General features: G+C 38.0%; 2 protein-coding genes and 1 non-coding gene across 3 annotated transcripts; 2 read left to right on the top strand and 1 right to left on the bottom strand.

The window, feature by feature from the left end:
• The first annotated feature begins 8 nt into the window (after positions 1 to 8).
• LOC107778307 (serine carboxypeptidase-like 50) lies at positions 9 to 1,793 on the top strand. Its single transcript, XM_016598533.2, has one exon. It carries the CDS (start codon positions 180 to 182, stop codon positions 1,545 to 1,547), a length of 1,368 nt encoding a protein of 455 aa, XP_016454019.1. The 5' UTR covers positions 9 to 179; the 3' UTR covers positions 1,548 to 1,793.
• A 391-nt stretch (positions 1,794 to 2,184) lies between these two features.
• On the bottom strand, positions 2,185 to 2,288 carry LOC142174000 (U6 spliceosomal RNA). The gene has a single exon (XR_012703369.1). It is a non-coding gene; the product is annotated as a U6 spliceosomal RNA (small nuclear RNA).
• Positions 2,289 to 5,140: 2,852 nt separating this feature from the next.
• LOC107778314 (uncharacterized) lies at positions 5,141 to 17,477 on the top strand. Its single transcript, XM_075224741.1, has 3 exons — positions 5,141 to 5,275; positions 5,363 to 5,433; positions 17,159 to 17,477. The coding sequence occupies exons 1-3, from the start codon at positions 5,141 to 5,143 to the stop codon at positions 17,475 to 17,477; spliced, it is 525 nt and encodes a 174-aa protein (XP_075080842.1).
• Positions 17,478 to 20,961: the final 3,484 nt, after the last annotated feature.

Below are 20,961 nucleotides of genomic sequence, written 5' to 3'. Positions count from 1 at the left end.
GCACATCTGAGAAATCAGAATATCCGTCTGGAGAATATTGCCTATAGAATTATTGTCTGGACACAGTGCACTGATTTATACAACAACAATAATGAGACAATAATCAATTTCTAATCTTTAGTACTTCTATATATGTACTTTATCAGTGAGTTACACAGGTCAATTCCCTTGTACCAATAATGGAGTCCAGACCAAAACCACTGCCCCTCCTTATGCTCTTCTATTGCTTATTATCATCAGCAATAATAACTGTGCTATCTTCCTTTCCCAAAGAAGCCCTGCCAACAAAATCAGGTTACCTCACAGTTAACTCAACAACTGGCTCAGCCATTTTTTACACTTTCTATGAAGCCCAAAAACCCAGCACAAAACTCCCTCTTTCTGAAACCCCAATTCTCATTTGGCTCCAAGGTGGTCCTGGTTGCTCTTCTATGCTTGGAAACTTCTATGAACTTGGTCCTTACCGTGTATCGTCTTCTTTCAGGCAAAACGTCGAACATCTTTCGCTCGAACCTAATCCTGGTTCTTGGAATCGAATATTTGGGCTCCTTTTTCTTGATAATCCTATTGGAACTGGATTTAGTATTGCTTCGACTCCTGATGAGATACCAAGAAACCAACATGATGTTGCTAAACACCTTTTTAAAGCTACAAGAGAGTTTGTTGCATTAGATCCTTTGTTTAAGACGCGTCCGATTTACTTAACCGGTGAAAGTTATGCTGGTAAATATGTGCCAGCATTTGGGTACTATACAGTGAAAAAGAATGCGGGTTTGCCTAAATCAAGACAGTTGAATTTAGCTGGTGTCGCGATTGGGAATGGATTGACTGACCCCGATACTCAAGTGGGCACTCATGCTTTGAGTGCTTATTATTCCGGATTGATCAATGAGAAGCAAAAGACACAATTGGAATCGCTTCAAAAGGAAGCGATTCGACTTACCAAAAATGGCAATTGGAGCGCGGCAACGAGTGCTAGATCGAGGGTGTTAGGGATGTTGACGAATATGACGGGGCTTGCCACTTTATATGATTTTAGGAGGCTAAAGCCTTATGAAGATGAATTGGTGGCTAAATTTTTAAGCAATGTAGATATCAAGAGGGCTCTAAAAGCAAATGATTCGATAGCTTTTGAAGTATGCAGTGATTCAGTAGGCAAAGCATTGCACGAGGACGTGATGAAAAGCGTGAAGTACATGGTGGAGTTCTTGGTTAAGAATACTAAGGTGTTGTTATACCAGGGACAGTGTGATTTGAGAGATGGAGTGGTGTCGACTGAGGCATGGATGAAGAAGATGAAGTGGGACGAAATTGATAAGTTTTTGGAGGCGGAGCGGAAGGTTTGGAGAGTGAATGACGGGCTTGCTGGATATGTGCAAAAGTGGGAGAGTTTGAGCCATGTTGTGGTAATGAACGCAGGGCATCTTGTGCCTACTGATCAAGCAGTGAATTCTCAGGTGATGATTGAAGATTGGGTATTGGAAAAGGGATTGTTTGCCACGGGTCAGATTAAGCAAAAGCCAAGAAATATTGGTAAATCACTCTGAGTTCTTTGTGGCATCTGCTACTCAGTTGTAGTTGTACTATGACTTCCTGGAAATTTGAGTTTTATGCTTGTTGTATCAGCTCCTTCACGAAGTTGGAAATGTTCTAACTAGAAATAAAAAGCAAAACTTTCTGATAATCTAATGCTTCGAGTTCATTTGGCCATCACTAATGCCACTGTTGTATCAGTTCCTTACACAATGTTTGTAATGTTGTAAGTAGAAATAAAAGGAAAAACTTTCTGATAATTGCAAGCAGAACACTTGGAGTTCATGTGACCATCACTAGTTTCTCTTGCTCTTGCTCATGCTTTCGTGATCTTTACATGTCTTGTTTTCTGGGAATGAAAGACTAAAATGTTGCGTCCTAACCATTCAGATACACTGCAGCTACAGGTACCTGGCCCATCGAATAGATGTGATCTTAAGAAAAATAGTAAATTGGGGAGGGGCATATTGAAGAATCGAAGATTAATAGGGAATTGACACAATTTTCATGCTAAATTGAAAGACATAATTTACTCACCCAAGATAAGGTAATGTTGCTCGGAAAACACATTGTTTGTTCAAAATATATCATCCTATTTCTTTTAGTTTATTTACACTAGTACTCTATCTAATTTCTCGTGTTCATTCTTCTAGACTAATAGACCATTTCTCGATTTGTGCGTGTCATCCTTGTCGCAGGGGCCATACTAATCTTCTCTGTATCGTTCCAGTTTTATCGGATGTCCCCGAAGGGACTCTTCTAGACTAATAGGAAAATAGAGTAGTAATGAATCTTAGAGATAGCTTTTCATTCTCTTGTATCAAGGTGGCGTGTTTATCCAAGCTTGGTGACTCTGTAAATTATTGCTTAGAAATTGTCAATGATTGAAAAAGAAAAAGAAAAAACAATATAAGGTCAGCATCTAATGTCATTGTATGTGTTTAAAAAGTGTATATAATTGAAGGAAGCATATTATTTTCCTTTGATTTGGAGAGCAAAACAAAACAACATTGGTCAATAACACCAATAAATCAGGATATATTTTCTTTGACAATTTCAGTGGAAGTAGCTAAAGGTAATGAACTTTTTTCAGTCTGCTTCCTCCTGCTCTTTCAAATATAGGTTTTTCATTCTTATAAAGATCTGTCATTTACTCAATGTCGATACATTCATGCTCACTCCACCTCGATAATTTGTTGTCGAGTCCATGTGAATACCAGCAGCAGACCACTACAAGCTCCCTATTCTCCTTATTGTCTTTTGCTACAAATGCGACTGTTTTGAGGTGATAAATGACAAGAGGAAGATCCAGTTAGAATCTCTCCAAGCTGAAGTCCGTTCATTGACAAAGGTGGCAATCGGAGTGAAGCAACAAATGTCAGAATCAAGGTTTTCAACACATTTCAAAACATGACTGGATTGAAACCTTTTAGTATCTTAAGGCAAAATCCATATGCAGTAATTCATGTAAGAATTTTTTCACCAAGGGTACCACCCGCTGGATCCAAGAATAGCAACATGGACTTGATGCCCATGCGCATGCTTTGTGACAACCATGATACAAAAGTCAGCATAGAAAAAAAAGAAAATCACGATTCACTGTCTCCCGTCTAGGTGAGGTCCTTCCTTTTGACTCAAACCAAGTGAGCATGGTTTTTGCTCAAGCGATTTGCTGTTGCTTGTCTGTTGTTTTTCTGCATATGAATCCAAATATCTGTCTATATCTGTAGGCTTAATCTAGATATCAAAATCCATACTATACAGTTTTATCTTTTTAGCCTTAATCTAGATATCAAATACGACGTACACTTCCATACATACTGAAAATAGTTGTAACTAGCTACTACCTTGTAATGTTAGATTGATGATACAAGTGAGTCAACAACAACAACAACCCAGTGGAATCCCACAAGTGGGTCTGGGAAGGGTAGTGTGTATGCTGACCTTACCCTTACCTATGAAGATAGAGAGGCTGTTTCCGAAAGACCCTCGGCTCAAGAACGTAAAAAATGGAGCAATAGAGAAACAATAGCAACAACAAGGTAATAAGACAGTAGAAGCAAATAATACAATGAGTAATGACAGAGATTCAGGGATATGAAACTACAAGAATAGTGCCAATCCTACACACCGTATAGAAACAAGGGACTAGGAATCAGAAAGTACCCGACTAGTACTACTACTATTGGTAAGACAAGGCGAAACTCTAGACTGTCTATCAACCCATCACCCTAATTTCAGATAAAGTAGTTTGAAAATATTATGTTGGTGCATGGTGACATTTACTGGTTGAATTTGTATGCCATTGTGTTAACAGATTGCGTTGTGTAAGATGGTCTTTTTTCAACTTTTCCCCCTTTAGCTTCTCCTCTATTAGCATTTTGCCCAATGTTACTTTGCTATAATCCCCTTTTGAAAAAGGATGACCTCTTTGAACTTTTTGCTATTTGTTTCAATGTTATGCCTCTCTTAACAGATTCTCGGCGATGAGGAAAAACGTACATGATATGACAGGGGAGAAGACAGTGACACGGGTTCAGGAATGGCGGTGGGGGATTCAACCCATTCGGTGGAGGAAGGCAGCAACTTATATTCCAGTTTGAAGGAGGGTTTTCAGGTGGGGGATTTGGCGGATTCCATTTTTGACCTGGATGGTGTTTGTTATTCATGTTTTCTTAATGACTTTGCCAAGAACTCCTCATATTGGTTGCTGCAAGGGACGCACAGCACAAAGTACTGTAGGCTCTTATACTCATTTCCAAGAAGTTTTGCTCTGCAGATACCATTTTTTCTTTCTTTTGGGTAATTTATTAGCAATAGACTTAAAGGAGAGGTCAAAAACTCTCTGAATAAGTTTATCATGATTCAGTCTCTTTTTTGGAATGTTAGGAGCATCAAATCTATGGGTGCCCTTGAGAGACTTAGACAAATGATTAGAAGCAAGAAACTTCCAATTATTGCAATATTAGAACCTTTCTACAAGGTTGATAAACCGGACAAATACAAAAGAATGTTGGGTTATGCAAATGCATTCTCCAATGTTAATAGTCAGATAAGGGTATTCTGGGATGAACTAGTGGTATGTCAGGTGGTGCAGTCTGATGAGCAACAAGTTACATATGAAGTGACAGTGGATGGAGGTTCTCTTTTGATGTCATTTGTTTATGCTAAATGTAAAGCAAGTGTGAGAGAAGTCCTATGGGATAGTCTTAGGCTTATATCTGATACTTATAAGATACCTTGGATTGTGGCTGGAGACTTTAACTGCATTCTTGATCCTATGGAAAAAAGGGGAGGAAGTCCACACAGAATGGCAAAAAGTATGGCTTTTTTACCGTGTATCATGGATTGTGACCTGATGGATGTTGGGTATACTAGCTCCAATTTTACTTGGTGTAATGGACGGAGTCCTAATAGGAGAGTTTGGAAGAGATTGGATAGAGTGCTGGTGAATCAAGAATGGATGAATTAGTTTGCTACTACAAATATCTCACACTTAGTTAGAACTGGTTCTGATCATTCCCCTCTATTCATAGTGATTTCCAAGAGTAAGGAACCTATTAAATACTATATAAACTTAGACTTTTGGGTTGACGAACCTGACTTCATGGAGGTGGTGGAACAAGCATGGGATGAGGAGATTAATGGCTCTCCAATGTGGAGATTTCATTTGAAACTAAAGAACACTGCAAAGAGGTTATCTGAGTGGTCTAGAAACTCTATTGGTAACATTTTTGATAAAGTAAAGGAGCTGGAAGATAGGGTTGCAGAGCTGGAGGCTATATCCATAGTTGATAACTCTGAATACTTTTGAACTGCTCTCAACCAGGTTAATGCAGAACTAATTAGAGCAGTAAAGAAAGAGGAGAATTACTGGAAACAGAAAGCTGGGATCAGATGGTTTGTAGAGGGTGAAGTCAATTTCCAATTTTTTTCGTTCAGCTATTAAGGGAAGGAAGAAGAGACTTTTGTCACGACCCAACATCCCATCACAGACGTCGTGATGACACTTAGTCTCTAAGACTAGGTAAGCTGATTACAATTACATTTCGAGCTTTTTTTTAAACACATAATTTAATACAAGTGTCGAAACCAAAAGCGGAAACAAATATAAAAACCTCTCAAGACCGGTAATACTGAGTCACGAACTCTAACTGAATACATGCAATGATCTCAAGGATCAAGTATACAATACTTGTTCGAATAAGAGTTGACAGTACAATAAAAATAGAAAGACTCTAAGGGACTGCGACGACCAAGCAGCTCTACCTTGAATCCTTGTGATCAACACACTAACTCTGTCCGAGTTCGATATCTCCAATACATGGCTCTGCACAAAAATGTACAGAAGTGTAGTATGAGTACACCACAGTCGGTACCCAGTAAGTATCAAGACTAATATCGGTAGAGTAGTGATGAGGTACAGTCAAGACACTCACTAGTCAAATAACATGTGCATTTTAGCATACAAAAATAAACGAAAGACAAACAACAGTGATAGCAACAATAATCAATAAGTGATATAAGCAACAAGGCAACAAGAACACCGCAAATATTACCCAAATAAATAATGAACACTAGCACAACCAATAAATCAAGTCCTTCAAAATATACATCTTTTATCTACAAGTTTTTTGAATAGAAATCTTTAGAATATGATCTTTTCCCATAAATATCTTACGAATATAATTCCTTCAAATAAATAACTTTCGAATATGGTTCTTCAAATAAAATCTTTCGAATATAACTCTTGCAATTAAATAACTTTTGAATAAAATTCTTCAAATAAAATCTTTCGAATATAATTATTGCAAATAAATAAATTTCGAATATAATTCTTCAAAGAAGATCTTTTGAATATAATCCTTTCAAATAAATAATTTTCGAATAAAATCTTTCGAATATAATTCTTTTCAAGTAAAAGTCACCATGTAACACCTCATTTCATAATCATAAAAATTACTCGTCTCAGCCCACTTTCATATTTCCACGACACCTCGTGCCCATATCTCTATCACAACCGCACGGACAATTCACAAAGCAGAAGACAAAATAATATAATGAAATGACTGATAAGTGAACAAATGAGAAATTACAGAAAGACAACAACACAACGAATAGAGGTAAATAATAGGGGCGCTCCCAAAGTACCGCCTCGTAGTCCCAAAAGTAAACACGCAACATGAGATCTTTCGAAGAACCACCTTGTAGTCCCAAAAGTAAATACGCAAAGTAAATATGCAAACAGGGGGATCTCCGAGGTACCGCCTCGTAGTCCCAAAAGTAAATATGCAAACAGGGGGATCTCCCGAGGTACCGCCCCGTAGTCCCAAAAGTAAATATGCAAACAGGGGGATCTCCCGAGGTATCGCCTCGTAGTCCCAAAAGTAAATATGCAAACAGAGGGATCTCCCGATGAACCGCCTCGTAGTCCCAAAAGTAAATATGCAACAACAAAGACGAAAGAATAACTCAGCAAGAACAACCTCTTCTTAAATCCAAATTTCTGATAAATATATTAACGTCTCCATTTAAACTTATTTAATTAACTATTTGCAGATGAAAAATGCATAATGTAATTATTTTCAGAAAATGTCAACTCAACAAGCACACGGAATTCACACAAAAATTAAAGTAGCAATCACACCAAATTATCATATAAAACAAATTCGACAACAAAGAACGAGGCATGACAAATAAGGATTTAATAAGTGCCAGAAATTTCCAATTTAATACTTAAAAATTCCTACTACTTTAAACCAATACAATTTGCACATATAAGCCCAAGTACGTACTCGTCACCTTGCGTACACGGCTTTCACATTACACCAATTGGCACATACGACTCAATGCTTAAGGGGTAATTCCCCCACTCAAGGTTAGGCAGAATACTTACCTTTTTGAAGTTAGGCCGGTATTCCAAAATAACCTTCTTGCTTGAATTGACCTCCGGACAGCTCAAATCTATCCAAATTAATTGTATAACTTCATTAAAATTCATTGAAAATAATTCCGGTTAATAAAACGTCGACTTAAAAATTCACATTAAAAAGTCAACCAAAATTCAACGCGGGGGCCGCCTCTCGGAACCCGACAAAATTTTTACAAATTCGAATGCCCATTCCGATACGAGTTCAACCATACTAATTTTATCAAATTCCGATAACAACTCGACCTACGAATCTTAAATTTTCGTTCTTGAAGAGTTTTACAAATTCCTCCAATTTCTTCCATCTGATTCACTAATAATTGATGAAAATAACCATGGAATCATGAAGTATAATCACTTTTGGATATAGAACACTTACCCCAATCCATATGATGAAAATCGCCTCAAAAATCATTTCAATCCTAGCTCCATAGCTCCAAATATGTTAAAATGGCCGAAACCCCCATTTTTAGAATCTGTCCAGGCAAGTCGCATTTGACATTTGAGACTTATAAATCGCATTTGACACCTACGATTTGCATCAGCCCCAAAAAATAGCAGTCTTTCCCGGTACAGAAATGGACATAACTCTCTCATACGATGTCCGAATGATGAATAGTTTAACTTTCTGGAAACTAGACACCAAGGGCTACAATTTTCATGTTTTGTTCATCTCCCAATTCCTTATAGATGGCGAGACATAAGCTCCCAAAATCATCCTAGTGCAGCAGAAATTTCTGCGATGCACACTGCTGTAGCCAAAAATCAGCAGTTAAATATGGCCTAGAAATGGTCCGAAATTCCCCCGAGCCCCTTGGGACCCCGTTCTAACATACCAACAAGTCTCAAAATATATTAAGGACTTAGTCGAGGCCTCAAATCACATCAAACAACATCGAAATAACGAATCGCACCTCGAATCGAACTTATGAGTTTATGAAATTTTTCAAATTCTATATCTTGTGCCGAAACGTATCAAATCAATCCGGAATGACTTCAAATTTTTGCATACAAGTCATAAATGACATAGTGGAGCTGTTCCTATTTTCAGAATTGAATTCCGACCCCGATATCAATAAAGTCAACTCCCGGTCAAACTTTCCAAAAATCTTCTATTTTTCAACTTTCGCCAAAATGCGCCGAATTGTCCTACGGATTTCCAAATCCAAATCCGGTCATTCTCCTAAGTCCGAAATCACCATATGAAGCTATTGGAATCATCAAAATTCCATTTCGGAGTCGTTTGCTCAAAAGTCAAATCTCCGGTCAAACTTTAAAAATTCAAGCTTTATAAATGAGAATTGTTCTTTCATTTAAATTTCAAATCTTCCGAAAATCAAATTTGACCCAAAACGCGGGTCATAATACATATTACGAAGTTGCTCGGGACCATAAGTCACTGAACGGAACGTAAATTCTCAAAACGACAAGTCAGGTCGTTACATTCTCTCCCTCTTAAAACATACGTTCGTCCTCGAACGTGCCAATAATTATTCTGAGGACATTAAATTACTGAGTGTACTATTACACACCTACTCGCGGTGAGTCCACGTCACCGAAATTTTAACATGGTCCGACAACACCATCTGAATTGAGATTATTTCTTTTATCCACATTTATAAACTTTAAAACCAATTTCTTACACTCTAAACATTTCTAAAAGGCCTGATTTTTCACATCAACACACATTATTAGTCTCAACCGGTTGTAGCAACTGGTGCCTACGCACACGTCATACGTATTCCCATAACTACATCTCTGGTCATAATAGTTGTTCATAATCGATTACAACGTCGTCAATTAACCTCATGTTGACTAAAATCTCGTTTCAAACCTTCACCTTACTAATAACGAGACACGAGGCATGAAGACCTCATAATTATTTACCCAAATTAACGAGTCACATTTAACGCCACCTGGGTACTCATCTCGTAGGCTAAAACTCAATAATTGCCGCGCGAAATGGCTAAATATGCACATAAAAACACATACAAGAATTATCAAATAAGTCTAACAAGCATGACTCCCTATTAGTACTATAGTACAATTTAATTTCACAAAGGATAATTTAAACACATAAATTTTTATCACAAGGATCTCGTCCTTATATAACTTCTACCGCGGCTTGTAGCCCGGTTTAAACATTTCACATCATATTAAAATACAAGGATCCCTGTTACACCCCATGTTTTCGTACGTGAAAGTACGCCATAAGTAAATTGATGGAAGCTCGGAAATGAGATGTTACATCCCGCATTTTCGTATGTTAAAGTTTCGTCGTAAGTTAATCGACGTAAGTTCGGGAATGAGATTATGATCAAATTCACAAAGTGATATAGATTGGCAACGTGATTTTGCTTCAACAGAATTTATCCGAAGTTATATTACAAGGCTTCTTAGAAAATAGCAACGGGATTTTGCGATTCTAAAGGAGTATGGTGCAATTTTTCTCAAGAATATCATACGGATTTTCCCCTACTTCGATCTGCCGTTACGTATTTTATCACAAAAGACGTGTGTTAGAGGGATTGTGAAGATAATCGGCTTAGGTATGTTAAGGTTATCCCTTCTTTCTTTTTGGCATGATCCATATGATACAAACGAAACGAGCAAAAATACAGCTTTCATAAATGACTTTATTCATAGAAATACTAGGAGTGCCTATGTTCTTGATTCTCCATGTGAATTATTATTATATCTTCTGTTCATGGGTCTCAGAAAAATACGTAGTTGATAAAGTTTATCCAAAAGGCATATTGATTTTATGACATTCCGAGGAATCTTATTAACGTATTTCTTATGCATTTCATTCATTTATATATGTACATTGACCCATGACAAGATGGCGTTATATACGCGTATATTATATGTATATGGGATATGAAAAAAGGTTATGGCGTTATATACGCACCACCACCTGATCAGCTGGTATACGTTGATGATTTTGCCCATAGTGGCCGAGGTGATATGATGGGATGCCCCCAGAGGCTTGATGATGTTATGAACGCATATACCTATGCATGGTATGACATTTATACGCATATGCATGACATTATAAATATGAAATGATTCACAGAGCTATTCAGACTTACATGTCGAGTCTTTTACTCCATGTTCCTCTTATGTCTATTATTTACTGATTTTCATTCCTTACATACTCGGTACATTATTTGTACTGACATCCCTTTTGCTTGGGGACGCTGCGTTCCATGCCCGTAGGTCCCGATAGACAGGTTGAGAGTCCTCCAAGTAGGCTATCAGCTCAGCGGAAGGTGTTGGTGCGCTCCATTTGCTCCGGAGTTATTTATTTGGTCAGTATGATCTGATCATGTATTGATTAGTATGGCGGGGCCTTGTCCCGACCTTTATGGTGTTTATCTACTCTTAGAGGCTTGTAGACATATGTCATGTACGTGAAATATTGTATGGCCTTGTCGGCCTATGTTCAGTGTACGAGTGATCATTTTGGTCTTATAGGCACGTATGTCATATGTATCAGTTTGTATTACATGTTGGGTCGTCCAATGTTGAGTAGTTCCTCATGTTTTATTCTACTTATCTTACGATAGCCTCTCTGACTCATTTACCTGTAATAGTATGATACGAAAGATACGTTACGTTGGTACTCGGTTGAGTAAGGTACCGGGTGCCCAACGGGGCCCATCAGTTTGGGTCGTGACAATCCCGTCCTCAGCTCTGTGTCACAAGTAATATGCACATCGGGCCAATGAAATCCTTCCATTTCTTTTTCTTCTTTTAATAAATTTCTGATAAACAATTTCACAACATATAATGAACCTCCATACCGGTAGGGCATATAATTCATAAAATTGTAATCAATTATCCCAAAATTACATCAAAATCCACTGTAGCGAGTAATAGAAAGTCACTTTTGGACTCATAGTCCTCAATAGTGTATAACACAAAATGATAGACACGGCTATCGCAATAAAATCTCCCATCAGCGGTAACCACATAAGTAGGTTACAGAATTACGAAGCTCACCCATAAGTGGAGCATAATAGGAAGACTCGCCTCGATACTTAGAACCGAATCAAACTAAGAAAAATATTCCTTTATAACAAATCGGGATAGTACCTATAATGAAACCATCTGGTGTAGTAGCCTCGGCCATACCATAGCAATTATATCAACGGGCTGGGCCTCCCCCTCGAGGGCGCCCTCTACCCGCCTGTCCTCCACCCCTAACTGGTTGTGCATGTGGGGTAGTAACTGGAATAGAGCCTGTATCCTGAGTGTTCTGATGAAATTCACCTCTCCCAAGTCTGGGATAATCTCTCATGATGTGCCTAGTATCACCACACTCATAACAACCCCCCTAAGGTCGCGGTTTTTCATACTGAGTCTGTGCCGGATAACTGGAATAACCACTGTAAGAATCTCGTGCCGGTGGTGCGCTAAAAGTACTAACTGGAGCATCGCGAGTATTCTGAATTACGGACTGGGCTGACCGACTGCCCAAACCTCCGCCATGATGAGTGATAGCTACAGAGTAAAATCCACTGAATTCTCCAAAATTTCGAGACCCCTTGGCCTCCTGTAGACTCCCTTTCCTCACTTCGAACACGTTCTAACATCCTGGAAATCTCTACTACTTACTGGAACGAAATGTCAGACTGCAATTCTCGAGCCATGCATATTTTAAGATCATAATCGAGCCCCTCAATGAATCTGCGGACTCCCTCTCTGACTGTAGGAACCAAAATAGTTGCATGACGGGCTAACTAACTAAATCTGATGGCATATTCTGACACCATCATGGCGCCATGATGCAACCGTTCAAACTCTGTGCACCACGTATCCCGGAGAGTCTGGGGAACAAACTCTTTCAAAAATATCTCTGAAAATTGAGCCCAAGTTGGTGGTGTTGTATCGGCTAGTCTACCCTCTTCATAAACTTGCCACCATTGATATGCTGCTCCTGATAGCTAAAATATAGTAAAGGCAACCCCGCTCACTTCCACAATACCCATGGTACGGAGAATACGATGACAATTCTCTAGAAATCCATGTGCATCCTCGGTAGTTGTGCCACTAAAAGTAGGTGGATTATACCTCTTAAATCTCAGTCTCTTTTGTTCTTCTTCTGACACCTCTGGCCTGACCTCAGGCTGAATCGAAATAACATGTTGTACCGGTACTATACCCGAAACCTGACCAATGTGAACCTGCTGCTCTGGAGTACAGGCGGTAAGAGTCTGAACTCCTCCCCCAAATCTGTGAAATATTTGGTGAAACGGATATCAATCCCGCCTGAGTTAATGTACCAAACATGTTCAGGAATTGTGCTTAAAACTCCTGAAGTTCGGGGGTAACAACAGGTGTCTTTGGTGCTTGTAACCCAACTGGAGCTACTAACGGCTCCTCGACGTGCCCTTCCTCGGCCTCTACCTCGGCCCCGGCCTCTTACGGCCCTAGCAGAATGCACGGGTGTCTGCTCAGCTGACCCAGAAACACGTGTCCTCACCATCTGTGACAGAATCAATAAATCCGCACGATAGGAATGAAAGTAGTGGAAATTTCCTAACAGTTCTGTAGCCTCTTGAAGAAAAGTACAGACGTCTCTATACCGATCCGCAAGACTCTACTAAACTCGTTCGTGACTCGTAGAACCTATGAACCTAGAGCTCTGATACCAAATTATCACGATCCAATATACCACCATAGGCGTCGTGATAGCACTTAGTCTCTAAGACTAGGTAAGCCGATTACAATTACATTTCAAGCCTTTGTTTTTTGAAACATATAATTTAATACAAGTGTCGAAATCAAAAGCGGAAAAAAATATAAAAATCTTCCAAAACTGATAATACTGAGTCACGAACTCTAACTGAATACATGCAATGATATCAAGGATCAAGTATACAATACTTGGTCGAATAAGAGTTGACAATACAATAAAAATGGAAAGAATCCAAGGGACTGCGGTGGCCAAGCAGCTCTACCTTGAATCCTTGCGATCAACACACTAACTCTGTCCAAGTCCGATATCTCCAATACCTGGATCTGCACAAAAATGTGCATAAGTGTAGTATGAGTACACCACAGTCGGTACCCAGTAAGTATCAAGACTAACCTCGGTGGAGTAGTGACGAGGTATAGTCAAATAACCTGTGCATTTTAGCATACAAAATTAAACGAAAGACAAACAACAATGATGGCAATAATAATCAACTACTGATATAAGCAGCAAGGCAACAAGAACACCACAAATATTGCCCAAACAAATAATGAACACTAGCACAGCCAATAAATCAAGTCCTTCAAAATATACATCTTTTATCTACAAATTTTTTGAATAGAAATCTTTAGAATATGATCCTTTCAAATAAATATCTTACGAATACAATTCCTTCAAATAAATAACTTTCGAATATGGTTCTTCAAATAAAATCTTTAGAATATAATTCTTGCAATTAAATAACTTTTGAATAAAATTCTTCAAATAAATTCTTTCGAATATAATTTTTTCAAATAAATAATTTTCGAATATAATTCTTCAAATAAGATCTTTCGAATATAATCCTTTCAATTAAATAGTTTTTGAATAAAATTCTTCAAATAAAATCTTTCGAATATAATTCTTTCAAATAAATAACTTTCGAATAAAATTCTTCAAATAAAATCTTTCGAATTTAATTCTTTTCAAGTAAAAGTCACAATGTGATACCTCATTTCATATTCATAAAAATTATGGGTCTCAGCCCACTTACATATTTTCACGGCACCCCGTGCCCATATCTCTATCACAACTGCACGAACAATTCACAAAACATAAGACTAAATAATATAATGAAATGACTGATAAGCGAACAAATAAGAATTTACAGAAAGACAACAACACGGCAAATAGAGGTAAACAATAGGGGTGCTCCCGAGGTACAGCCTCGAAGTCCCAAAAGTAAATACGCAACAGGGGATCTTCCGAGAAACCGCCTCGTAGTCCAAAAAGTAAATATGCAAACAGGGGATCTCCCGAGGAACCGCCTCGTAGTTCCAAAAGTAAATATGCAAACAGGGGGATCTCCCGAGGTACCGCCTCATAGTCCCAAAAGTAAATATGCAACAGTAAAGACGGAAGAATAACTCAACAACAACAGCCTCTTCTTAAATCCAAATTTCTGATAAATATATTAACGTCTCCATTTAAACTTATTAAATTAACTATTTGCAGATGGAAAAACCATAATGTAATTATTTCCAGAAAATGTCAACTCAACAAGCACACTGAATTCACATAAAAATCAAAGTAGCAATAACACCAAATTATCATATAAAATAAATTCGACAACAAAGAACGAGGCATGACAAATAAGGATTTAATAAGTGCCAGAAATTTCTAATTTAATACTTAAAAATTCCTACAAATTTAAAATAATATAATTTGCACATATAAGCCCGAGTACGTACTCGTCACCTTGCGTACACGGCTTTCACATTACACCAACTGGCACATACGACTCAATGCTTAAGGGGTAATTCCTCCACTCAAGGTTAGGCAGAATACTTACTTTTTTGAAGTTAGGCCGATATTCCAAAATAACCTTCTTGCTTGAATTGACCTCCGGACACTTTAAATCTATCCAAATTAATTGTATAACTTCATTAAAATTCATCGAAAATAATTCCGGTTAATAAAACGTCGACTTAAAAATTCACATTAAAAAGTCAACCAAAATTCAACGCGGGGGCCGCCTCTCGGAACCCGACAAAATTTTTACAAATTCGAATGCCCATTCCGATACGAGTTCAACCATACTAATTTTATCAAATTCCGATAACAACTCGACCTCCAAATCTTAAATTTTCGTTCTTGAAGAGTTTTACAAATTTCTCCAATTTCTTCCATTTGATTCACTAATAATTGATGAAAATAACCAAGGAATCATGAAGTATAATCACTTTTGGATATAGAATATTTATCCCAATCTATATGGTAAAAATTGCCTCAAACATCGCTTCAATCCGAGCTCCATAGCTCTAAATATGTTAAAATGGCTGAAACCCCCGTTTTTAGAATTTGTCCAGGCAAGTCGCATTTGACATTTGAGACTTATAAATCGTATTTGACACCTGCGATTTTCCTCAGCCCCAGAAAAATAGTTGTCTCCGAATGATAAATGATTTAACTTTCTGGAAACTAGACACCAAGGGTTACAACTTTCATGTTTTGCTCATCTCCCAATTCCTTATAGATGGCGAGATATAAGCTCCCAAAGTCAGCCATGTGCAGTAGAAATTTTTGCGATGCATACTTTGTAGCCAAAAACCAGCAGTTAAAAATGGCCTAGAAATGGTCCGAAACCACTCTGAAACTCACCCGAGCCACTCGGGACCCGTCCGAACAAACCAACAAGTCTCAAAACATATTACGGATTTAGTCGAGGCCTCAAATCACATTAAACAATACTGAAACAACGAATCGCACCTCGAATCGAACTTATGAGTTTATGAAAATTTTTAAATTCTATATCTTGTGCCGAAACGTATCAAATCAATCCGGAATAATTTTAAATTTTTTATGCATGTCATAAATGACATAATTGAGATGTTCCAATTTCCATAATTGAATTCCTACCCTGATATCAATAATGTTAACTCCCGGTCAAACTTTCCAAAAATCTTCTATTTTTCAACTTTTGCCAAAATATGCCGAATTATCGTACTGACTTTCAAATCCAAATCCGGACATGCTCCTAAGTCCGAAATCACCATACGAAGCTATTGGAATCATCAAAATTCCATTCCGGAGTCGTTTGCTCAAAAGTCAAATCTCCGGTCAAACTTTAGAAATTCACGCTTTATAAATGAGAATTGTTCTTTCAATTAAATTCTGAATCTTCCGAAAACCAAACTCGACCCTACACCCGGGTCATAATACATATTAAGAAATTGCTCGGGACCTTAAGTCACTGAATGGAACGTAAATTCTTAAAATGACAAGTCGGGTCGTTACAACTTTCTCTTAAGAAAATAAGGAAGGGGGGTGTCAACTAGATCGAAGGAGAGGAATACATAGCCAATGAAGCTATGGAATTTTTTCAGAAACAATTTTCTCAGGAAATACAGAATAGAGACCTATTACCAGTGAACCTACTACTAAAGATTATAGGGAGTGAAGAGAATTTGGCACTGAATTCTATCCCTACGATAGACAAAATAAGGGAGGTGGTGATGATGTCGATGAGCAGCCACAGTGCACCAGGGACTGATGGAATGTCTAGAAAGTTCTATCATTCTTGTTGGGAGATCATCAAGAATGATCTTTTACTAATGATACTTGATTTTTTTACAGGTACTGAATTACCAAAGGCATTCACACATACATGCCTTGTACTCGTACCTAAGGTAGGGTGCCCACAACAGTTTAGTGAACTCAGACCAATAAGTCTGAGTAACTTCACCTGCAAGATCATCTCAAAGTTGTTGAATCAAAGAATGGCCCCATTGATGCAGAAGCTGATCTTTCCTAACCAAACATGCTTTGTTAAAGGGCGATCAATCACAGAAAATATTATAATGACTCAGGAGATGGTACATAGCATCAGAAAAACTAAGCAGCATGGAAATGTTGTACTGAAGGCTTGACATGACAAAGGCTTATGACAGAGTTGAATGAGAGTATCTATGCCAAGTACTTAGACAACTTGGATTCAATGAACTATGGATAGACAGTGTATGGAGGACCCTCTCAAATGTATGGTACTCAGTGAACATAAATGGGGGCAGATATGGTTTCTTTAAGTCAACCAGAGGAATCAAGCAGGGGGACCCTTTATCACCCTCATTATTTGACACAGGAGCTGAACTTCTTTCAAGATTGATGGACAAACTAGTAAATGATGGATTTATTCCTTATGTTGTTGATAGGAAAGGGCCTATTATTACTCATTCATCCTATGCGGATGACACTGTTTGGTTCTCCACTAATGATCCAGAATCTTTGAAGATGATGATGGATAATTTGAATATCTATGAACAATGCTCAAGATAATAGGTAAATAAGTAGAAGTCAGGTTTCTTGATGCATCCAAATTCTCTGGATGATACAATTGCAGAGGTGGGAAGAATCACTGGTGTCACAACTTCAAAATTCCCTATGCAATACCTTGGGTGTCCTATTTATGTTGGAAGGAAAAATGTTATGTACTTTAACAATATGGTAACAAAGGTAGCTGCAAGATTACAAGGCTGGCAAGGAAAAATGATTTCTTATGGTGGGAAAGCTACTCTTATCAAATTTGTGTTGCAAGCACTACCTCTTCATCAGCTGTCAGTGTTATCTCCACCTAAAACTATCATTAAACAAATAGAGAAAATTGTGGCTAATTTTTTCTCGGAAAAATTGGAGGACAAACACAAATTTCATTGGATGAAGTGGTCTGATTTATGCTACCCAACTTCTGAATGAGGGGTAGGATTTAGATCCATCCAAGATTTTGTAATGCTTTTGCTGCCAAGATGTGGTGGAATTTCTGAACTAATAACTCCTTGTTGAGTAAAATCCTGACTGCCAAATATTGTAATAGGGGTCACTCTATGTCAAAGAAGTGGAGATATGGCCGGTCGCATATCTGGAGAAGGATGATGGAGATCAAAGATGTAGTGTAACCTTTCATTCTCTGGAGAATAGGCGATGGTGATTCTTCATTCTGGTGGGACAACTGGACTAGCTTGGGACCACTGTCCAAGCTAACAGATGGCAGGCCAACTCCAATGAATATCAAAGTAAAAGATATCATATCAAATGGTAGGTGGAGGTGGGATTTGCTAAGTCTTTTATTACCTGCGAGTGTTGTTAACAAGATACAAAGGGTTGAAGTGGCTCAGAGCAGGAAAGATTGGGCCTACTGGACTCTAGAAAACTCAGGTAGCTTCTCTACAAAATCAACTTGGCAACAATTAAGGACATCTAGAAGTGAAACCTTCATTGAAAAGTCCTTATGGCACAAAAGAATGCCTTTTAATTTTTCTTTTCTGATGATGAGACTTCTAAAGAACAAAGTCTCAACAAATGAACGGATTCAAAGAGTTGGTATCATGATCCCCTCAAGATGCAGTTGTTGTACCAGACATCAACATGAGACAAGCTCACATCTATTTGGTGATAGTGACATTGCTAGACAGGTTTGGAATTATTTCTCCGGTACATATGGCATAAGGCATACAACAAGATCAGTTAGGAGTTTGACGATGCAGCGGTGGCTGACTATACCAAAGAACGAAGTGCATATGATTCTATTGCAGTGTCTTCCATCTGTAATTTTTTGGAAAATATGGAAGAACGGATGTGCAACAAGGTTTGAGAATTTATATATGTCTAGAAGTATATCATCTGTTAGGTGTGTCACTTAATGTCATTGATTCTACAATGTCAATTCTCTAAGTTAAATTTACCTGTAACATGGGAGGACAAGTGTGCTTATGTGGAGAAATTATAACAAGTTATCCACAGTCAATTAGTGATATGGTCCAAACCTAAGGAGGGGTGGATGAAAATGAATGTAGATGGATGTAGCAAGGGTAATCCTAGGAGTGCTAGAGGGGGTGGCATAATAAGGGATCATCGTGGGCATATGATTTTAGCATTTGTTGATTACTTTGGTCTTTGTAGTAACAATGTGGCTGAAGCTATGGCAATTCTACAAGGGTTACGTATATGTATTGATACAGGTTTTCTTAAAATGACTTTTGAATCTGATTCTTTTATGTTGGTTAATATAATCAATAAGAAAGTCAGACCTCCATGTAATATTCATAACATCATGGCACAAATAGGGGAGTTGATACAGAAGGGAACCTTCCTTTTTATTCATATATTCAGGGAAGGAAATATGATTGTAGGCCAAATGGAAAGTTTGGGTGAGAAAGTCGGGAACCAGATTGTCTTCATTGAAGATCTTTCGTTGCCTAGGCAAGTTAGAGCTTACTTGAAGCAAGAACAGGATGGCTTCCCAAATTTCAGATTTAGGCCAAAGAAGAATCTCTTCTTTGTTAGTAATGGCTGAGATGAAGGAGCTTAACTATGTTATACACTTACACTATTTAGCTTTGTGCTTTATAGTTGACTCTTCAAATATTGTAATAGAGGAGTCCTCCCATATCTTAGCTACATCCCTTTTGCATTTTTGCATAGGAATGTCTAGCAGCACTGTTCATCATGCTCTAGAGGCTATGGTTTATGTCCTTCTCCATGTACTTTTGTTATTTGATTTATATACATGTTAGGGCTAGTCCTAACTCCCACCAACCTGGTGGATCTTTTGACTAAAGAAAAAAGACTTAAAGGAGAATAGTTCGGATTGATAACAAGTCAATGTGTAACTTCCTAACTCGAATGGAATGTTGTGGAGCAGATAACTGATATAGTTACATACATTATCAAATAGTAGTTCTGAAACCAAGTGACAAAAGATTCAAATTACTTTGTCATTTATATACTGTGGCTAGTTTGCGTTAAAAGGCAAAGTTTATTGAGTGATGTATATTGGTTTGTCACGCCCCAAACCTGGGGAGGCGTGGCCGGCACTCGATGCGATATTTGGCCCGAGCGTACCACTCTGTAACTGTGAACTCTGGAGGGGTAACCCTAAACTTAGGCCAACGAGGACTACCTGTGAGCTAACAATACCAATCAAGGCCGATAATTCCACCATGAATGTCTACAACCAGCAATACCAAACTAACATGTACACAAGGATGGCAAGGCCACAATACTAATATACAAAATATACAGGACTCGTCTACAAGCCTCTAGAGATAACTGAACTATATCATGGTCGGGACAGGGCCTCGACCTACCCATCAAACCTGTATATATAAAATGGACTCCAAGGTCTAGACCTTATAACTCCGAGCAAGTAGAGCTTACCAGCCAAGATGATATTTGACTCTGTCTAGTGGGAAGGTCTATCCAACTATCTATCAGGACCTGCAAGCATGAAATGCAGCATCCCCAGCAAAAGGGACATCATTACGAATAATGTACCAAGTATATAAGGCATAAAAATCAGTATATAAAAGAGATGAAAGAAACATGGAGTAAAGGACACAACCTGTAAGTCTGAATAAATCTGTAAATCATGAAACAGTTATAATGTCATGCATATGCATATAAATGTCATATCATGCATAGGTATATGCGTACATAACATCATCAAGACTCTAAGAGCATCCAATCATATTATCTCGGCCTCTGTGGACGAAATCATCAACGTATGCTAGCTGATCAGGTGATGGTGCGTATATAACGCCATAACATTTCCCCATATCCCATATACATATAATATACATGTATATAACGCCATCTGGTCACGGGTCAATATATATGTATAAATGAATGCAATGCATAATGAAGTAAATCAATAAGATCTCTAGGAATATCATAAGATTAATATACCTTCGGTTAATATCACAAATAAACTTTATCAATTTACGTATTTTCTGAGATCCATGAACAGACGATATAATAGTAGGAC

The sequence above is a fragment of the Nicotiana tabacum genome, chromosome 2, assembly GCF_000715075.1.
Source record: "Nicotiana tabacum cultivar K326 chromosome 2, ASM71507v2, whole genome shotgun sequence".
NCBI classification, from domain to species: Eukaryota; Viridiplantae; Streptophyta; class Magnoliopsida; order Solanales; family Solanaceae; genus Nicotiana; species Nicotiana tabacum.
Note: the sequence above shows the minus strand (reverse complement) of the source record. Positions and strands in the feature narration are given on the sequence as shown.

Excerpts from the sequence above, each read along its gene's own strand:
- LOC107778307 (XM_016598533.2), top strand. The coding sequence starts at position 180 with ATGGAGTCCAGACCAAAACCACTGCCCCTCCTTATGCTCTTCTATTGC.
- LOC107778314 (XM_075224741.1), top strand. The coding sequence starts at position 5,141 with ATGGAGGTGGTGGAACAAGCATGGGATGAGGAGATTAATGGCTCTCCA. Across the intron at positions 5,276-5,362 it reads TTGGTAACATTTTTGATAAA|GTTAATGCAGAACTAATTAG; the intron begins GTAAAGGAGCTG and ends GCTCTCAACCAG. Across the intron at positions 5,434-17,158 it reads CAGAAAGCTGGGATCAGATG|TGTATGGAGGACCCTCTCAA; the intron begins GTTTGTAGAGGG and ends ATGGATAGACAG.